At 42.4% G+C, this 18,851-nt stretch overlaps 1 protein-coding gene across 1 annotated transcript in view; it reads right to left on the bottom strand.

The window, feature by feature from the left end:
* The window catches only part of SVEP1 (sushi, von Willebrand factor type A, EGF and pentraxin domain containing 1), a 128,493-nt gene extending 111,696 nt beyond the window's left edge, over positions 1–16,797 (bottom strand). The window contains exon 1 of the mRNA XM_061368812.1: positions 16,051–16,797. Coding sequence (XP_061224796.1) covers positions 16,051–16,575 — 525 coding nt within the window. The 5' untranslated portion in view covers positions 16,576–16,797. The remainder of the gene's footprint in view (positions 1–16,050) is intronic.
* Positions 16,798–18,851: the final 2,054 nt, after the last annotated feature.

The following is an 18,851-nucleotide window of genomic DNA, read 5'->3' as shown; positions in this document are numbered from 1 at the left end:
GTCTTAATGCCATGGGAGTGATGTGGATCCTTATCAGCTGCCAGTTCGGTCCATGTTGCTTTTACATTCAGTATATGTATGCCATTTGGTTCCAAACTTGCTTGACCATTCAGGCAGATGAACACATCACCAAATCCCACCATGAAAACACACTGCAAATGGTGGTGCAGCCTCTCTCGTTATCATGGCTTTCAGTGTGTAATCTATGGGCAAATCCTCTATAGTCTGTAAATGGTAACTAAGAACAAAAATAATTTTATTAGGTATTATTTTGCTAGAAAAAGAAGTCACAGATGTATTGGAAAATTTTAGAGACTGACAGATCTATCAGAAAATTTTGGGTGAAGTCAAGACCATAGATACAAATGCTGGAAACAGCTCTCACACACAAATAACAACTTTTTACATGAGGAATTTATGAGTGGCTAAAAGTTCCACTGTGATCATCTGGCCACAGGCCTGCAAATTTTGTAGTTCCACAGGTTTCTTCCCATGATCCCTCTACCACTTCCTTTCTAAAAGTTAAAATCTATTGACTTTCTAGAAAAAAGAGAACAGTGGCTGTGTCATTCTCTTCACATGTAAGGCAGATGGAAAAGAGTTATTTACCCAGTAACACCACAAGAAATCTAATAGTGTATGAATAGACAGAGAACATGCCATAGATCATGTACATACGTGAGCATGGATATGAAGGAAAAGGTAGTGACATGGAATAGATTCTGTCAGGAACAGCAGTCCTCAAAAAAAGCATCTCAGGTACCTGGGGTGCCATGCAAAAATGCCTGATAAGGTTTCCTAAGCCTCTCTCTATGAACAGGCTTTAGAAACTGATGGTTAGTTATGGGATTAGTTATAAACACGGTCCTACTCATTGCCAGGCTAGTAAACTCTAAATAAAAAGCAAAAAAAAAAAAGGGTATATCTCCTATTAAACAAGTTTCAGAACAGTGACCATGCACAAGATGACTTGCTTCCCTAAATGCACCCTCAGCCTGCCTCCTACATTCAGCTGTCGAATCTTTACTACCAGCACAACTGCATCTGGAAACTGGAAACTGCAGCTGGAACCTGGAAAAATAAGAAGTACTCAAAATGGTAATTTTATGCATAGAAAACAAACCCCAAAGCTTAACAACAATCATTAGCACCTCCTATGGCATCATGCATTCAAGGACTGAATGTCAAGTCAGACACAACAGTCATGAAGTTTAACCAGGTAATCAGTTGAAGAAAGAGAAATAAGTGACTAAAAGAACACTCTGTTGTCTATTGTGTGCAAACTGCTTGCTCCGAAGAGGTTAAAATCCTTCTATCTTTATCTCCCACCATGGCAACTGCTGTTCTGTTGGTGATACATCTTTGTATTTCTTGCACATCTGAGATAACAAACATGATCTAACATATTTTAATGTCATCTTACATTTTGATCCACTAAATTATAAGGCCCACTTTTGATTTATTGCTAAACTTCTCCTAACAATCATTGAGATTGTTATTATTTTAACCCCAGCATAGTATTCCCCATTTATCCCCATGGAATTGTGCTCTTCTCCCTTCCAAAAGTTTGCAAAGATCCTTTTAGCTTGTTCGTCATGGCCTCAAAAACTGCCTGTGGTTCCCTTCACCCTGCTGCCATCTACAGATTTCATAAGGATCATTCGTTCCAATACTTCACACAAAACATCTGTGATTCAGTAGTGCCCAAGTGAGGACATGCCCACAGGTTCCCACCCACTTCATCCTTCCAATTTGACAGTGCTCCTGTGCTAATTACTCTCTGAACATGTTTGGTTTTGGACACAAGCAGAGCACCGGCAAAAATGCACTGTTAAGATGCTGTGAACAAAACCTTTAAGGAAGACTTATTGAGTAAAATTGACTTTCAGCTCGATCAAAAGCTTACAAGAGCACAAATATCCAGCAGAGATTTTACAGCCCTTCTCTGCGAGCCAGACCATATTTCGGGACAATTTGATTTTGATTTGGCATTCACTGATTTCAGGTAGATACTAAACAAAAATAAGCATACACACCATAAATCCAAGAACAGACAATTGACATCATGGTCTGAAAGCCTGACAAGCAATGTTTTGCTGTTGGGCTTGATTTTATTACTACTTGTACGCAAAACTCAAAGGGAGTGAAACCAAATTCCCTTGCAGACACAAATACCCTTTACAAAACAAACCTATTTTGCCTCATATTGCTTAAGTGGAAATCCAGAATAAAGTGAAAAACCACAATGAGCAGAAAACTCAAGTGAAAAGAATCAGGAAGATGAAGACAAGGCAAAAGATAACATGAAGACAAATAGGAGGAAAAAAATACAAATGCTTCACTTGTAAATGCATCCTGAAAGGGATGTTCTAAGACAAGTACCATTGCAGGCAGAGAATGTAGTGCTATTTATAATTAACAGATATAATTAATGTATTTAGCATTAACTGCTCTTTTAAAACAGAATGTAAGCAACTTATACGCCTGTGTAACTTCTTAAGTATTCAGGCTGAAATGCTCCATTCAGGATATTTGTCTTAAGCTGTTTCAGTGAAAATGCCTTTTATTTCAAAAAGCAAGATGAGGAAAAACATATGTTCCATCCATACTTACTTGGTTTTGGCAACTGTAGCATCTCTGAGCTTTGCAGAAGGAACTTCCAAACTGCAAATCACATTTATAACAAAGGTGGAAAAATAGGCCCCTAATATATGCAAATTGTGGAACTTGTGTAACTGAGAAAGAAATCACAACTTGCACAGGATTGAGAGTCATAATGGAGATTATCAGTGCAACTCTCTTAAGATCCCACCTATGTTCAGCTTGCTGTAGCAGAAGATGATTTCAACTCATAATTATGTTGTAACACATACAGAAGGCAGAACAAAGCTTAATTTTTGGCAGGCCGTGGCTTTGCAGTTTCAGGAATATCCTTTCAGCACTGTTTCCCTCTATGCACTACACAAAGCTGCACAAGCTGCTGATGAAGGTAGTGGACAGCATTACACATTTCCCTAGTTTTTCAGCAAGTAATACTCATATTAGTCAGCAATCAAACTTCTGTATTTCCCCTAAATGCAGGGACGTGCCTGCATGGCCACTGAACAAACTAGCTTGAGCCCCAGTAGTCTAGCCAGGACAACACCAATCTTAGAAAGGACTATTTAATTCTAATTAGTAATTTACCAGGGATCTCTGCTTTACAGAAGTAGACTGCCACCAATGCCCTCTGAAACTGCTGTGGTGAGTACAGAAACTCTCCATGTCTTTATGTGCGACTGAGAAAGGTTCCCTGGAAATAGATCTCAGAAACAGTAGCTTACCAAGTCCTCCTAAAAAATGCAGGTCATCAGATTAAGTGGGAAGCACCATAAAAAGAGCATTTTTGAGTAGCAAACACCCTTAGCTACATGACCTTGAGATAAAGCAAGCAGCCAAGAACTTTTCTGTCTGCATCTCAAAGGACAGACTCTCTGGGGCAGCACTTCTGTCACGCACAGGCACAAACTGAGTAACAGGTGAGAGTACATAAAGCTGTCTTCCAGCTATCTGAGGACTCAAATATTTGGGTACCAGTGGACCAAGTAGAGAAAAGACTGACGAACAGGCAGGATTGCTACATATTGCCCCTAGGAATCAAAACAAAGCCACTGAACAGCTTGGCCCTCATGTCTTGTAGCTGTTAACTCAAACACAGAATCTCTGTTGTATAAATCAAAGGAAAAGAATAAGGAAAGAAAGAATTCATTCAGTATTTGGGAGGGGAAAAAGTAAGACACAAGTCTACTTTTAAATCACCTGTATATGCCTGGCGTTCCACTCAATGTTTTGTTTCCTTCTGTGAAAGCACAGTGACGTAAGAGACAGGAGACCATTCAGAGCTGCCAACAGCCCAAGTAACTGCCTGCACTGCTCTGCCTCTTCTCTCCAGTATTTGTGCGGCATTTCACATCATTTTTGTTTCCTTTAACCCCAACTCACATTCCTGTATTCCAAGACACAGCTCTCCTACCTTCTCCAGAAAGTCATTTTGAATGCCATTGGTTTCCCAACAGAAATTTCACATATTTAAAATGTCTTTTCACTTAACCCCTAAGTTTATAAGCACAGAGATGGTTTCATATATTTAACCAGTACCCATCAACTTCATGGGCTGCATCTGCATAAAGATGAGGCTCTTCCATGACAGGGTTCTGCAGCTCTTTCATAAATAGTCAGGTTCTTCAACAAACAAAGCTTAAACGCCTACTAAACAGTACTCAGAGGGATCCTGAGGATCTGTTTCTTTGGTATAAATATCCACATCTGCTTCCAATTTTACCACCAAATGAAACTTAGCAGCAGCCATAACTCAAAATAAGGTGCTAAATGACTTGTTTAATTGAAAAAAAACAGCTCATTTGGTCCCTACTGTAAAGTAATAATAAAGGGTAACTACAAACAAAAAAAAAATTAATGCTATTGATGATTGTGAAGACATGCATGAGCCACTAGAAACTCCTTGTCTTTTGACTGGTTTAGTACTCATTTTCTTGTTGACATTTCTTTCACAGGACTGATAGGTCGATTTCAGTAATCCTTCGAGATCTTAAATAAAACATTCTTTTCACATTAGCAAAAACTTATTGCCATCTGTATTCAGCCTCTGTTTAGTGTGTACAAATACCTGGCAGGCTTGCCATTTTCTCTGTGCCAATAACAATCCTTAGAATTAAAAAAATGAAGTCTTGTGCAACAAAAAAGTTGTCCTACAAAATCCTCCTCTAGAAATTCACTACGGTAAGGCAAACCAAAATCCTATCAGTACAGTCACAAAACCAGCTAAACACCTATCTTCTGTGGTTTTAATACAGCATTTGTAATACAAAATCAGGGGATGACCACCCAAGACCAAAGAATTCTTCAACCTTTTGACAGCCACAGCAATGATGTCATCAAAGTTCTCTGTTACTGCCTCAATTACATGTTCTGTATCTAATCTGTAAACATTTGGTCTTGGGCCTGACCTCTGTCCTCACCCAGTGTTTTGCTATTAAGGAAGATTTCTGCTATAGGGAACTGGCAATTAATACATTTGTCTAAAGGGAAATAAACTGTGATGTGTTAATCTGTCTCAGTTTACAAACTAAGCCTTAGATAACATGAGACAGAGCCAGGATTCTTGCCAGGAGGAACCTGCCTTGAAAGGTTTAAATTGGAGCCTAGCTTTCAAAATAACATTATCCAAGCTTTCTTCACAAAAATTACACTGCTCCTTGTATACCTTGTAGGGAATACACTACCTAAATAAAGATTACAAAGGGAATGTTATTTGTTATAGCTCACTGCACCTCATAAGTGAAACAGAAAGCCCTCCATTAAAGAGCCATTCAGCTCTGCTATAATAGTAGATCACTTAAGACTAAATTTGTTTTCATCCTAGGCATTACATAAAACCTACATGCCACAGAATGAGTGGTCAGGATCACCTCCTTCGACCTGCTGGTCACACTCCTTTTGATGCAGCCCAGGATACAGTTGGCTTTCTGGCCTGCGAGTGCACACTGCCAGCTCATGTTAAGTTTCTCATCAACCAGTATCGCCAAGTCCTTCTCTGCAGCGTTGCTCTGAATTTCTCCTCCACCCAACCTGTAGCTGTGCCTGGGATTGCCCTGACCCAGGTGTAGGACCTTGCACTTGGATTGTTTGAACTTCATGAGGTTGGCACTGGCCCATCTCACATGCGTACCAAGGTCCCTCTGGATGGCATTCCTTCCCTCCAGCGTATCAACCGAACCACACAGTTTTGTGTCATCAGCAAAGTTGCTGAGGGCGCACTCAATCCCACTGTCCATGTCGCCAACGAAGATGTTGAATAAGATCCCAACACTGATCCTGAGGGACACCACTCGTTACTGATCTCCAGCTGGACATTGAGCCATTGACCACAACTCTTTGGTGCAACCATCCAGCCAGTTCTTTATCCACTGAGTGTTCCACCTATCAAATTGATGTCTCTCCAATTTAGAGACAAGGATGCCATGCGGGACAGTGTCAGATGCTTTGCACAAGTCCAGGTAGATGACATCAACTGCTCTGCCCCCTATCCATCAGTTCTGTAGCACCACCATAGAAGGCCACTAAATTGGTCAGGTAGGATTTCCCCTTAGCAAAGCCATGCTGGCTGTCACAAATCACCTTGTTGTTTTTCATGTGCCTTAGCATGCCTTCCGGGAGAATCTGGTCCAAGATTTTGCCAGGTACAGAGGTGAGACTGACTGGTCTGTAGTTCCGTGGGTCATCCATTTTCGCCTTCTTGAAAATGGGGGTTATATAGTTATATTACAGAATATAACTATATATAACATAATTATTACTAACCTTATATTAAAATGAATAAATTATACCTCATTAGAATCACAGAATCAACTAGCTTGCAAAAGACCTTTAAGATCAAGTCCAACCACTACCCCAGGACTGCCAAGACCATAATTGTCTAAATCACATTACCAAAGGTCTCATCTACATGATTTTTGAACACTTATTAAAAAAACCCTGATGTCTAAAAAAAACCCCAAACTACTGAGAAATGAGAAATTAATGAAAAATTAATAAAATTTGTTATTAATAAGAGATTTTGAAATTCATTCTCAATTATGCAAAAACCACACAAAGTTAGGATGAAAGAAATGAGAAGCTAATGAGAAATTAATCCCTCAATTTCTCATGGACAGCTTCAGAAGTGGATCTGCAAGTCCCACAGAGAAATGACAATGTAAATCCTTTTGCAAAGTTCCTTTGCTTTCTTCCTTCCTGCAGGTAAAAAATTCCAAATCTGGAAGGAAATTTTGTGTAAATAGATATTCTGTAAAGAAAAAAAAAAAAAAATTGGTACTGGGATCAATAGTAGTTTTTGGTGGAGATGAGGCATCTTATCACTGAATCCTGACCAATCCTAAGGAAGCTGGTCCTCTCACAAGACTAACACAAAGTTAGGGGATGACAAATACTGTTCCCCTTAATCATGACACAAATGTTGTTATATAAAAGACCTGGATATACCTTCTGTGCACTCTCTCTAAAACAGCAAAGCTCTGATTTCACAGCCTTTTCTTTTGGTCACTGAACACTGCTACTTTCACTGCTCTGCTCAAGTAAATCTTATCCTCTCTTCAGGTTTTGTGACCCCTTTCAGGAGAGCAACTAAGAAATATTCCACAGTTAGAGGTTTTGGTTTCCAATTGTTACCTTTCACCACTCTCTTCTACACTGTTACACAGCTCTAGAGAACCAGCTGTTACCTACATAGATGAAATTAACTAATATAAAAGCTTTCCTTGACTACTCCCCTAGCAGGAACTGCACTTGTAATTCAGGAAAAACATGTACCTATAGAATCAATCCAGATATTTAAATAGTACTACATGTAATAGGCTGTTGAAGACAACAAGAAGTTAAAAAAAATGTTATTAAAACACACCTATTTCATGTTAGGCTGGTATTACAATGATCTTCAGTTAAATAATGTACTAGCTCTACCAGTTATATTCTCATGATTAATTTATTAAACAATTGGTGGGTAATCAAAATAATTTCTGTAATCTATGCATGTATCTTTTAATCTTTCCTATCCTTCTCATCCCCTCTATCTTCAACCTTCATCTCCTCCTTCACAGTGTCACCCTCTCAGCATGTAGTTACCTTCCACTCGTCTTTTATCCTTTTCTAACTTTCTGTGTGTTTTTTGCATAATTGAGAATGAACTTCCCAATCTCTTGTCAATAACAAAGTGCAAGAATGCTAGTACATTTTTGTGGTTTTTCTCAGCCACAACACTTACCTTCTAAGCATCTCTAAGTGGATGCTCACTAGGTATGACCCGAATTAAGTCTCACAGCTGAGTCAAACATCCTCACTCTACAAATCAAAGCACAGAGGTATAAACACCAGACATGCTTATGGCCAGGAAACAGGGACATTTCATCTGGGGAAAGGCTGACAGATCTTGTCTTGTTCAACCTGAAAAAAGGTGGCTTGAGGTCCTCTTATCCATGACATAAACACTTAACGGGGAGGAAAGTAAAGAAGACAGATCCAGTTTCTTCTGATTAGTAGCGAGAGGGAAGAGGCACAAACTGAAATACCGTAAATGCCACTCAAACAGAAGAAACAAGGGTGATAACTGCTGAAACTAGGTTTCCTGGAGATGCTGTGGTATCTCTGTTATCAACCACTGAACCTAGGTTTCCTGGGGATGCTGTGGTACCTCCATACCTGGAGATAGATACTCATATCGCAACTGCACACAGTACTCAGCAATCTGATCATTCAGGTCCACTTTGAGCAGAGGGGTTGGACCAGATGGTCTCCGGAGGTGTCTTTCACAGATTCTATATTTTTGTGATATGGGAGGCATGTATTTGACTTCTGCTTCTTAGTATTTATTATTAACCTAACTTGTTTGCCCCTTTCTGCAAATCAATCAGCATAGATACTGCTTGTACTTCCTGTACTACATTTTCAATTCTTTAAGTACTGTTGCACAGTTGAAAAGTGCCATTTCATGCACTTTGTATGTTTGAAAAATAAGTAAACCATTCTCACCTCAGAGACCAAGGCTGTACACTCCAAGTCTAAGAAAATCATCTTCACTTACACAAAGACTGTTTCTTCCCCCCACCATCAAGAAAAAACCTAACACAACCCAAAATCATTGCGTTTGCGATGACAGGAGCTACTACACAGAACTTTGACCTACACAGTTGTTTCACGCAAGTGCCAGGAATGCTGGATCTAATGGCTTGAAATTAGGTGGCATGAAGTTTTGAGCTCTAAACTGGAACAAACAGAATGCACCTTGTTTCCACGAAACAACTATCATGCCTATCTTTCCATTTATATATTTATATTTATACATATATTCATGACCTTCTGGTACTCGGAGGTCTTCTAAACAGGACATTAAAAGACAAGGTATGCTATGTACATAGCCACTTCCTCAGTTCTTAGTGCTGTACAACCTTTTAACAAGTTCATTAGCACTTTGAAAAGTTGCTGGAAGCCTCATATGCTGCTACGCTCTGTGTTGTTTTCAAAATATCTCTTGCGAATATATCTCAGTTTGATTTCAAAAATTAAAAATTCTAGTTTTCTTTGTGTGTAATCAATTCCCATCATTAATATAACCAAGATGTTACTTGAGTTCTCTAGTACTGCTCTGGTCTTCTGATAATAATAAAAAAAGGACTCAAAAATATTTTACTGAATACGTAATTAATCTTCATGCATTTTCAGACAGAGCACTCACACTACTATTTATTACTGCATCTGCCAAATAGTTGTTTCTTTTGTGTTTGTTTTAAACATTCATTACTTTAAAAAAGCAGGGAAAAAAGCTGAACAGAGTAATTAATTCCAGAAGGACAAACACAATTCATGACCTGGCCCATCTACTTCCAGCTCTCACTGCTCAATTATCTTCTGAATATCTTCTTTTGCTCCAGGACTGCTAGAATTGAGCAACATGGGCACAGAGCTATCACTGATAAGCGTTGTCCCAGACCAGCTGGGTTGGGGGGGAGCGTTTGGGAGAGAAACAGAACAGACAATTGGACTCACTGCTTCACTATTTACACTGCATAGGCTCATCAGAGCGCCACAGCTCTATATGTTAAAGCTTTGATTCAAGGAGGTTCTTCATCTTCCTGCCTGAGATTACCAGAAAGACCTGAACCAGAGGCAACATCATAGCAATAACAGGAGTTTTCATTTTGGATTGTGGTAACATTATAGAGAACTAAGTAGCTCAAAGACTTGAACAGGGTCCTGGTCATCTGAAGAGCCAACTGTTGGTAAAGAAAATGGTACTTTTAATTTCTGCACCTAGAACAGTCAGAAAATTCTGAGCATCACAAACATTCTGTCTTGCCTGTAAAATCTAACTTTCAAATTCCAATAAAAAAGTGGAACTGGATGACGAGGCATAAAAATGTGTCAGAGAACATGCAAAATATAATGCATACAGAATATTAATGCTGAAGTTCATGTCAGGGAATACTGCTAAATATGATGTATTGTGCTGGAAAGTTCCTCCTGCTGTCTAAAACCACATACATCTTCGAATTCTGCTGATCAAACTCACAGTAGTGCAACAAGCAATAAATATGCATCTCAAAAACTGAAGAACAAAAAAGAGAGCTGTAAGTTCTTTTGTGGGCTGATTTGCCATTCTTAGAGCCACCAAGTTGCATGAGCAAACTCCTTGGCCAGGAGTTGTGCAAGAGTGTAAGTAGAGTAACTTGAATGCCTTTGAGCCAGGTTTTAGTAAGCCATAAACTTTGCATTAAAATATTGTACACCATTCCATCTGATAACAATTCTTTTTATACAACATTCTGCACTGCTGCTACTTATCCCTACTGCTAGTATGAACATATTGTTGGAGTATATTCAAGGTATAAAAACCGTGGTTTGGGAGGGCACACAGTCCAAAGTGTTAAAAAGTACTGACAAGTGACTTTTTCAAGCCATGAAAAACAATTCTTTAAAAAGCAATGAAGAACAGAACACTCAGTAGCACATTCTGCCTTTTTTTGATTGGAGCTATCATGTTCATTGCTTTTAGGGATACTGGAGAAGGAAGAACACGGAGAATAAACGAGAGGAAGCAGGTTTTTAATTCAGGGTCTAGTGTCAGGCAGCATATCTATGCACCTGCAGCTTCCTACATATTCAACAGAGGGGGAAACACTGGAGTAAAGGGTTTCAGCACACCTAAATCAGAACTGCCCTACAGAGGCACTGCACATGGGGACAACCCTACTAATGGTCTCTACTGGGATACAGGCTTCCAGAATGAGGCTCTTCAGCTTGTGCCTGAAGCCAGGCTGTTGCTCTTTTGTACCTCGCACTCATGAACTCAGTTTGTCCTGTTGAACTGATGAGGCAGAAGGACAGGTGGCAGTATCCTGCAGTGCTTCTTGCAAGACATGCATTTTAGCATTCAAAAACCAAATTATGCTTAAGTTAAAGGGAAGATAATAAATGAGTAATCTGCTAAATACCAGACCTCCAAATCACACAATTCAACTTAGAGCAAAAATGCAGGACAGAAGTTCTGGAGCACAAACAGACAAATTTCCAAAGAATAAGTTTTTAACCAAAGAAAACATTATCCCTGCTTACCCCAAGTATGATGCTACACGGAACACTTTCTGCCTGTCCTGGCCAAAAAGCCATATAAAAACTAAACTACTTAATAACTTCTTAAAGTAGCCCCATTTCAGGCTAGGCCTAAAGACAATGAACAATGTGCAGATGTGTATCTTGCCTCTGACCCTACTGTATTAGTCTTTTGAGCAAATCCTATGCAGGACTGCAATATGTAGGACAACTACTTGTCACAAACACTACACTGATTGAAAGTGGTGATTTACAGCTGACACTAATGATGGCTGACAGGAACTCCGCTCTCAATTTGCTCTGTAATCATCAGCTACCAGGTCTGCAATTTGAAAGGTGACCACAGAGGTAAACCAGGTTGACTTCAGCTTTTTTCACTGTAATCTCTCATACAGACTCCAAGGCCATATCAGAACTTAGGCACACTGATGTCAACTAGTCAGCTAGCTCTAACCAACCTAAGCCATGACCAGATATTTAGAGCACAATGCCAGAGACAGGCCAGAATCTGCTGCTCTCTCATTACTAGCTGCTGATTTTGCAGAAGTCATAGAAATAAAAATCCATACACACATTCTGGATAAACAGACAACATACATGACTTTAAATGCTCATCTTGTCAATAACAGGATAGTACTTCCCTCAAATAAAAAATTTAAACCACCCATGTGTTAAGAAAAGGATTTTCAATTTCCATTGCTTCAACTACTTTTTGTTTTAATTTCAAAATGAGATTCTGAATCTGAAAATGCATTGAAATCAAAAGCCAATTATCCTAGGGGGTAAAAATGCTGCATCTTATACTTTCTGGTTTTTTTACATAAAGAAGAAACATAGCCAACATTACTTACTTAAACAAGCATTAAATAAGCATTAGAACTGTTTATCCTAAACTGATATGTGCTTACATTCTTTTGAGGGCATTTTTTTTTTCATGTTTGTTAACTGGATGACAACAGAACACTGAATTTGACATGCTGACTGGCCATTCCTCATGCTACCTAAAGATCATATTAGATACAAAACCACAGATTGTTCATGAAATGCATCACCTGATTGTGTAGGTGATGTGACAGACCTCACACTTACATACACCACTGACTTCAGTGAAGATGTATTACAAAAGCAAAATGCCCAGCTTTTTAATTATTAATTTAATATTAAATTTAATTATCCATTTTTTATTTATATTTAATTATTAATTTAATAATTAAGCAACAATAATTACCAAAACACAGAGCAAGTCTACTCAGCTACTTCTTTGCCAAGCTATTCAGATCAATGGATTTGTCTCTTTAAGGATAGATGTACACCACCTCTGACTTCAGCTCAACAGCAGTGCACACCTACAACTTCCAAGTTAGTTCTTAAAAGAAATACTTCCCATTTTACTTCCAATGGAAGACAGAAATAAGCCTGTCTTAGAGGCAAGGCTATGATTATTTTGTCAAGAGGCTGCCACAATAAGTAGTTTAAATAATTTCTGTTTTCATCTTTTCTAGCCACAACAATCAGTGCAGCTATAGGATGTTTAAACTGTCCATCAATAAAGATGGCACATCAGTGGTGGCACACATGTAACTGTGACTCTTGGATGCTAAGACAAGAACACACCATTAAACTTCCACCACTGTATGACAATCCATCTTCTCTATTTCACGATGGATGTGGCAACAAATGCACATCCCTCCCACAAGGCCCAGTTGGTGCTGTTAGCGGTGATTATCTCTCAGGATCAGGAGTTCCAATCCAGATGCCTACAGCAGAGAAATTCAGCACTTCACACTACTGAGCTCTTTGGGCTTTAGATGCTTCATTAATCAATCAGCAGCAGAAACATTGGCTCAGACCTGTTTGTACTTTCTTCAATTCTGCTTCAGTTCTTCCTCACTGTCACAACAGCTCTGCACCATTCCATAATGCAATGAGCAACCTGCCTAACGTGAACTGCATGTAGTCTGTGCTGTCCCACCAACTCACTGAGAAAAACATGAAGCCAAAGAGTTTTGAGTGAGTGAGCTTAGCTCTCTTCCCCTTTCTTAGACTGCATTCGTGTGCCTTAAAAGAAAGACATAAGCTCTTGCTAGCTCAAGTGTGGCAAGAAATCCTAAGCAGGGTCACAAACCTGAACACTGATAGCAGTTCAGCCTTCCTCATCAAGGTGCTGCAAGTTGCCATTGTCTCTTATTATCCTTAATATTTCTGTGCACATCACAGAATTTGTCTTTAATCTCCTGGATAGGAATGTCACAGTGTGGTCCATGGGGCAAAGGTAAGCATGGAACATTGTGGCAAAACACAGAAACTGCAATAAACCTCTCTGAGAAGCACCTCTGGAGAGGGTGCAAGACTACACTGCCAAGGAGAACTCCCTTGCTTTTTGGAAGATGGACACTACATGGATGTGCACCATCTTGTCAAACTGAGTAGCTCTGTCTTTAGGGTGGTGCTAAATGAATGGCTTTGCTGTCACAGGTTCTGAGACAATAACTGCTAAGTAAATCTTGCTCCTGTTCACTGATGTTCCCAGGTCAGCCACTGACTGGCCTGATGACCCTGCAGAATTCACTTATCTCTCTGTTGCTGTAATTTCCATAGAACTGTCACAGAGTTGAATTAATCACTTTGAGACCTACCAATGAAGAGTGCTGCATGACAACTGAAGTGCTGGGATTATTCTAACAATGCACTTTCCTTCATTTTCTGTTACTACAACACATAACTGATACTGTTTTGTAGAGTTTGTCATGCTTTGCAGATACTTTTGGTTTTAGAAAAGAAGTAGAATGCTGGTTAGAAGCAGAAAAAAAGCACATTGAAGTGTAATAAGAAAAAAAAAAAAAGAGAAATTTCAGGAAAGTACAAGATAAAATAAATACAGTTGTACCAAAAGAGAGTTGAAAAAAAAAGACAGCAGTGTAAGAGTCCAGAGGGAACAACAATTTTGTTATCCAATAGTAGTATTTTAAACTTAAACCAGTCATTTTCTAGTGTCTAGAAATAAAAGTATCCCCTGAAGCTGTAACTTGTCTAACATGAAGACATACTGAACTAAGCCACAGTCGTGTTTTTAACCAAGAACCAGCAAACACCCTGAAATTTAACCTTGTCATTCTATCTCAGTTCTCTCTGCCACCATGCAAATATTCTTTTTCCCACATGCTTAGAGACCACAGTGTAAAACGGCAGTGATGCTGTTGTAGCCACAAGGTTTAACTGGGTTCATAAAACTTCAATCGTAGGTTTCTGAAGGGAATTTATTCCATTTCAAAGATATGATTAGTCAAGACTCCGTATCAAGAAAACAGTAAATATTTCTTTTGTCAGTAATGGTTATTTTTAACTCCTATCATTAACTTTTTCACACAGCACCCCTGGGATGGATCTATATTAAAACCTGACTTCACAGTGGAACATCTAATCCAGGGATGTGTTTTGCTAAAGCAGGTTTTTTTATGGGTAACTGAGCACATGAGGCAATGGCCTTGTTTTTCCTTGTCAAATGTAAGTGAATAACCTTTGCCAGTTTCATATGCCCAGCACTGATACACGGCTTGCAGTCTCACTCATCAACTCCAAGTGAGAGAATATAAGATGTTTCGAGAGACGTACACCCAATGGTCAGCTACAGGACACTACCTGAAATTAAACATAACAGAAATCTGCTTTGGGAATGCTCCTGAAGGCCAAATGGCAAGGGGCAGCCCGGTTCAGCCTCATAAGAAAAACATCCAGAGTAGACTGGCTGTCCACAAGCCATCTATTGGGAAACCGCCCCAGCATGCTTAAATGCCAACACATGCCCAGGAGCTGCTGAGCCCAAATTTGTGCCATAGGATGGTATAACAACACTACAGATACTTGCCTTCCAGTTTCTGGAAACATTAATTGGTATTGTGCACAAAGCTTAAGAGCCCTTTTGTCAGTCATCAGCAATTAAAATAGTCACCTGGCATCAGTGTGTAGATGTGTCTGATTGCTGACAGCTATCAGGCACTCAAGTCCCGCTGCCAAGAAACAAGGCAGACATTTCAGATGCCAGACCTGACTCATATATATCACTTCTGAAATCGGGACATTGGCTCCATGCCCCTTCCAAGAGTGAATTTCACACATTTATTCTCAAGGGCAGCAGAAAACATGGGAGACACAGGCGAAGACGGCACAGCAAGACGGTGACTAGTTGCCTTGACCAGACTATTCTACGTCCCACACCACACCATTCCACATTCCACCATACACCCCTTGACACTGACCACCCTCGCACAGCATGCAGAGCCACACTCCCATCCCACACCTGCACGTCACACTGTGCACCAAGCCACTATGCCTCCCAACCCCATGCACCACATACCGTGCTGTGCCTCCCCTCACCGCTCAGAGATGGGCACCACGCACCTTGCACCTCACTGCACTGCACCACACCACCAGCCCCTCACCTCACCTCAGCACACACCTCACCCAGCACACAGCTCCCTGCTCCACCAGCCTCTCACCTCACCTCAGCACACACCTCCACCAGCCCCTCACACCTCACCCAGCACACACCTCCCTGTTCCACCAGCCCCTCACACCTCACCTCAGCACACACCTCCACCAGCTCCTCACACCTCACCCAGCACACACCTCACTGCTCCACCAGCCCCTCACACCTCACCCAGCACACACCTCACTGCTCCACCAGCCCCTCACACCTCACCCAGCACACACCTCCACCAGCCCCTCACACCTCACCCAGCACACACCTCACTGCTCCACCAGCCCCTCACACCTCACCCAGCACACACCTCCACCAGCCCCTCACACCTCACCCAGCACACACCTCACTGCTCCACCAGCACCCCTAGCCTGACGCCCCCCCCGCCCGCCCGCCCGAGGCGCGGGACTCACCGCCGCCTGCTGGAAGGCGCCCTTGGTGTAGGTGCCGCCGCCGCGGTAGGCGATGGCGGGGATCTCGCGCCCCAACAGAGCGCACTTGTGCTGCTGCGGCCGCCGCCGCGAGATGTAGTCCACGCGGGGCACCACGTTGCTGCGCGAGGAGAAGGTGACGATGGCGACGCGCGTGGCCGCGGGCACCACGGGGAAGTCGGAGAGCAGCTTCTTGACGAAGCGCAGCTCGCTGAGGAAGTTGGCAGGCCCCACGCTCGACGACTCGTCCACCAGGAACACCAGCTCCAGCCGCCCGCTGCGCGCCCGCAGCCGCCGCACCTGGCGCTTGAAGGCGCGGCCCAGCTTCTCCACTTTGCTCTCCGTCGTGTCGGGCAGCGGCGGCCCCGCCAGAGCGGGAGAGGCGAGGCTGGGGGCGCGGGAGAGGGCGCCCGCAGGGCCGCCTGCCCGGCCCTGCTGCGCGGACGGCGACAACGACAGCGAAAGCGACAGCCCCCCCAAGCAGCACAGAGCCACCAGGGGCCACATCGCGGGGCGGCGGGCGCGAGGACACGCCGGCAGCAGCGGGAGCAGAGCGGCTAGTCCCCCTCTGACGCCCCACCTCCTCTCCACTCTCCTCGGAGGGGCGGCCTGCCTCCCGCCAGCCTCCGCAGGTACCCGCGTCCTTTAATCCCCACGCGGGCCTCCCCCAAGGCTGAGGCGCTGCCCCTCGCACGCCCCTCTCCCAGCTGCCCCCCCTCGGCCCCTCGCCTTTCGGTAACAAGTCCCCCCTCCGCTCCTTCCCCGCCTCCCCGTCCCGCCCCAGCGGGTCCCGCACGGCTGGCGGGGCACAGTCCGTCCCCCGGGGGAGGGTGGAGGGGGGGTGGCGGTCACTGGAAACGCTCCTAGCCGGAGCGGTGTCGGGCTTCGGATAAGGAAGAAAGGCAGGACACCCCCCCCCCCCCCCCAAAAAAAAAAAAAAGCGAGAAGAACCTTTTCCGCTCCCCCGCCGCGGAGCTGGAGCTGCTGCTCGCAGGGACGGAGCGAGGGCTTGCGCTGACACGTGCTGCTGCGTTAGTCGTGGTGAATTCAGAGCTTTGTTTTGCGGGGAGGATGCGCTTTCGGCTGGGTGGTGTGCTCTGGTCCCGCGCTGTCACGGTCTTCCTGTCTTGTTCAAGGGGACACTTCATCCGCCTGTGGACTCAGTTTATCAGCTCTGAAGATGTAGTAGTACTTCACTGATGTGCGGTCTCACTAAGCGATGTCGAGGTGTCTGGGTACATGGGGTGAGTGTGCACAAGGGGCTGTGTGTGAAAGGCAGGGACAGCACCTGCATGCATACATCTATATGGGCATGTACATGTAAACATATATGCATGGATGTACCGCCAGTGACAATAATCTTCTGTGCTTGTCATGAAGTATTCCCGGTAGCCAAGTGTGAGATGGCAAACCGTTGTTTGGAAGGGTTCCCATGGTTTCTTGCTGTCTGTGGATCATGTTGGGAGAAACTCCCGAAGAGACCTGCTGCCCAAATTCAGAACCCACTCTCCCTTCAACCAGTCTCTATAAAGATTTAATTCTCCAGACTGTTATGAAGCAGTAACTTGGGTTAATTTTGCCACTGGTTTAGTATTATACAATTCTCAAGCTAATCAACTCCATTTCCATGAGTAACTCAGAAAAACCCGTTTGGGAATGTAAACCTGTTTATTGCAGGTTTTGCCTTGCATTGGCACTTTTCCTTCCTTTCTTAATTTTCTAGTTCGCATCTCTGCTTTAGTTTACTTTTGTTGACACTTCAGAGTGCCATGGAGTACACAGGTATATTGGTGCATTTGCAAGTCAAACCCCACATTTACATTTAATCGAATTATTTACCCCTTTTTCACTGGGGTGTCACCTGATGGAAAATTGATCCAATACCATCCCTTTGACTTTCCAGCAATACTCAAATTCCAGTGCAAATGACAAGAGACTAAATGACAGAAGATACTATTTACTTAGGGAAATGTTGCATTTAGTGTATGTTTCTAATGTGTTTTTACTTGTATGTAGTAGTTTCAGTGCTTCATAAAAGTCTGTTTCTTAGGTATACATTTGCCACTTAGTGCTTGTAGAGAATATAGCAATCAGACACGGAGGCATATGTGAAGAGTAGTTTTGGTACTGAAGGATGTGCAGCTGATGAGGGGAGTCAGTTAAACAGTTTTATGTTCATGCAACAGTGAAATAAGGCTTCAGCATCCCTCTTGGGTTAATCTACAGGCTTTCTGTCTTGAAAAGGGTAACTGAAAGTTGCTACAACCTCCAAAATCTTCAGCAAGTTGATTTGTGCTGTTGGTCTTTGGAGGATTAAGCAAATAATGCTGCAATTGCATTGACTGTGGTCTTGGTCACATGCCACTAGCATACCTCAGAGTGCTCTTCGCTTGCCTTATATTAGGCTAGAAATTATGTCAGTCTTTGCACAGACCAGAATGAAAGAGTGGAAAACTATAAAGAAGAGGAGGTGGAAGTGGCAGAAATGTCTGGTTTCTGCAAGGCACTCCTAAGTGAGGGGGATCATTGCAGGTACATTGTGCTACTGTTACTCCTTAGTGTTGAGGTAATTGAAAGTATTCTTCTGTTGGTTTAGTTTACTTGAAAGCTACTGTCAGTTCCCTTGGTTGCCCCATATTTTCCTTAGACCAGATTTAGGTTTATAAATGCCACACATTTTAGGGCTCAGAAGCAAAGGAAAGGAGGATGAACTGAAAGCATTTTTATCAAAGGAATAACAATTCATGTCAATAGCCAGTTTTCGTAGGTACCTCCTGCATTAG

The sequence above is a fragment of the Neopsephotus bourkii genome, unplaced genomic scaffold, assembly GCF_033783945.1.
Source record: "Neopsephotus bourkii isolate Nb327-2 ecotype Australia unplaced genomic scaffold, CSIRO-AGI_Nbou_v1 NB_1447, whole genome shotgun sequence".
Classification (NCBI taxonomy): Eukaryota; Metazoa; Chordata; class Aves; order Psittaciformes; family Psittacidae; genus Neopsephotus; species Neopsephotus bourkii.
Note: the sequence above shows the minus strand (reverse complement) of the source record. Positions and strands in the feature narration are given on the sequence as shown.